The 2467-nt window shown below is 50.8% G+C and overlaps 1 protein-coding gene across 1 annotated transcript in view; it reads left to right on the forward strand.

The window, feature by feature from the left end:
* The first annotated feature begins 1688 nt into the window (after positions 1-1688).
* Positions 1689-2467, forward strand: part of FGF3 (fibroblast growth factor 3) — a 5973-nt gene continuing 5194 nt past the window's right edge. Inside the window, exons 1-2 of the mRNA XM_009637076.2 lie at positions 1689-1791; positions 2344-2397. Of these exons, the coding sequence (XP_009635371.1) occupies positions 1689-1791; positions 2344-2397 (157 nt within the window). The remainder of the gene's footprint in view (positions 1792-2343; positions 2398-2467) is intronic.

Below are 2467 nucleotides of genomic sequence, written 5' to 3' on the forward strand. Positions count from 1 at the left end.
TTGATATTTCCGTGGAGGTCGTATTCATTTCATTTGAAAGGGAACCATTAATGATGGACCTGTAAGTGTTCCCCTCCCTAATAAGTAGAATACACATCGCTTGGGAAGCCTGGCTGTGTCAGATGCCCAGGGCGGAAAGATTTGTAGATGATGGTGCTAATTATGAAAATGTGATCAAGATGGAAGCAATTTGAGCAAAAGTCATTAACGTGTTACTCTTCCACCCACTAGTCTTTTTGGTTTATTATTGCGGTGGGGGGCGGGAAGAGGATCCTGCGGGATCGGGTTATTTATTTTTTTTCAGAGCACTAATGAAAAATGCCCTGCAAATCCAAAACTGCAACATGTCAGCTGCACATTTACAGGGCGATGCACTAGGCGAGGAGAGCTGAGATGGGAAGAAATCGCTGTAATTACTGAAAGTAATTACGATTTAACTCGCCTTCGCGCGGTGCCGGTGAAAGCATCTTTCAGGAGACTTGCGGCGTTTTAGGAGTTATTTTTTTTCTGCTACCACTTTTGTCTCGTAGCTCCTCAGAGGTTACGAGCACGTGGGACGCGATCTGGGGCGCATCCCTGGGAGGAAGGGCTTTCACATGGGGTCTTATTTTAGGAGGGACTGAAGGACTTGGCCCGCGAGCCACAACCTCCCCCCTCCCCGCATACACACCGAGATCGGGGTCCTGCATGGTTATGTCTTAATCTTTTTACGTGGATAGAGTGCTTTAATTATTTTAATTTTCAGTCGTTTACTTTTACTAAATATACCGGAACCTCATGGCTGCCTGGAAGTGGCATGGCAGAAGAACAGCAATAAAGAATTAATTGTGCAAACATTTATCATCTCCAGATCAAACTCCCCTTGTGAGGCTAGGGCTGAACTTGTGGAGGAGAAAAGGGGGAGGAAGGGGTGGTATGGCGGAGAGGGGTGCTTGTGGGTTTTTTATGCGTTTCCTTTTATTCCAGACGACTGTATAATGAAAAGCCTTTTAGCCTTGGAGAACTACTAAATATTAAGCGGAGCTTAAAATAGGGAGTAGCTTTCGAGACCGTTTCGTCCCCCTGCCATTCCTTGTAGGAAAGGGTCGTATCCCTTCCCTTATTTTCCCACTAGTAAAAGCTGCTTTAAAAAAAAAAAAAGAAATCTCTTCAAGGCGTAAGAAAATCCTCGTGCTCTACCTAGGGGTGTCTTTCAAAAATATTTTACAGACCTCTTCTTGCTCATCGATTCCGGAAAAAAAATTTACACTGATCAAGGTCAAACGCTTGAATCCTGACGTGACTCACTTCAAAGGTGTATTTGTGTGCCCTTCGAGCACATTAATACTAATTATCTCCCAAACACTTCCCCCAAACTCCTACTGCCTGTTTCAGATGCAAATCTAATTAACGAGCTGCCTTTGAGCAGCACACAGGGGCAGCGTAATTCACTGAGCTGTTGAACCTTTTGCCTTCTTTTATATTTATTTATAGGTAGCTCCATCATATTTTGGAAGCGTGGGCGGTTGTGCGAAGCTGCGCGGCGGCGGGAGCGGATCTGCTGTAGCTGGCGCGCCTCGCCGGAGCTCAGGGGAAGGATTAAAGCCCCAGCGCCTTGCACACGCATGCGGGGCCGTCTGTAAGGACACTCGCCGGGCCCTGCTTTCCCCCCCAAGTTAATTTAGAAAGGGCTAAATCTTGAGAGAGCGATGGCGGTGCCCGGCGGCGGGGCGGCGGCTGCAGCGCGGCGCTCCGGGGGCCGCAGCCAGCCCCCCGTGCGGGGGTGCGCGGTCTGCCCTGGGCCGGGGAGAGGTGCCGTGTAATTTTATCCACGCTGCACTCTGGGAGTTCACACGAGACCGATACCTTTTGCCTCCTCTGCTTTGTATCAATTGGTCGCAGATCGGGCTATTGTTGCAGGAAGCTGCTTTTATTTCTATGCTCCGTCGATCAACTGTTTTCCCCGCAGCCTCTTGCCGAAATTCAGTGGGTGTCTCTCTCTCCCTCCCTCCTTCTGCCTCTCTGTCTCTCCTGCATGCCGTCTGTCTAGCTGGAAACCCAAGGAGAAGGCTGATCGTGGCAGCTCCGTCTAACTCAAACAGCTGGGACTCTTCGGTGGCCTTTGCTGATGTCTATTGATTTAAGTAAATCTGAGACAGATAAAAGGGCCGGATCGAGGCTGATAAAAACTTGCCGATGCTTCCCGGCTCGAACCAGCGTGTGCTCCGCAACTTCGGGGCGCCGCTAGCGAGACGGCTTTAATGGGAGCCCTGGTGTCCCCCGCTCCGAGCCTCCACCTCCCCGGCAGACCAAGCGCTGCGGCCATCATGCCACAATGGTTATAATTTGGATCTTGTTCCTGAGTGATCCACCCCAACGGCAAGATCAACGGCACCCTGGAGAAGAACAGCGTCTTCAGTGAGTACGGGGGCACACCTCTCCCCATCCCGCTTCCCCCGGGCCGGGCCGTGGGGGGGGGGGGGCTCTG

Source organism: Egretta garzetta, unplaced genomic scaffold, assembly GCF_000687185.1.
Source record: "Egretta garzetta isolate BGI_Z169 unplaced genomic scaffold, ASM68718v1 scaffold454, whole genome shotgun sequence".
In the NCBI taxonomy this organism is placed as follows: domain Eukaryota; kingdom Metazoa; phylum Chordata; class Aves; order Pelecaniformes; family Ardeidae; genus Egretta; species Egretta garzetta.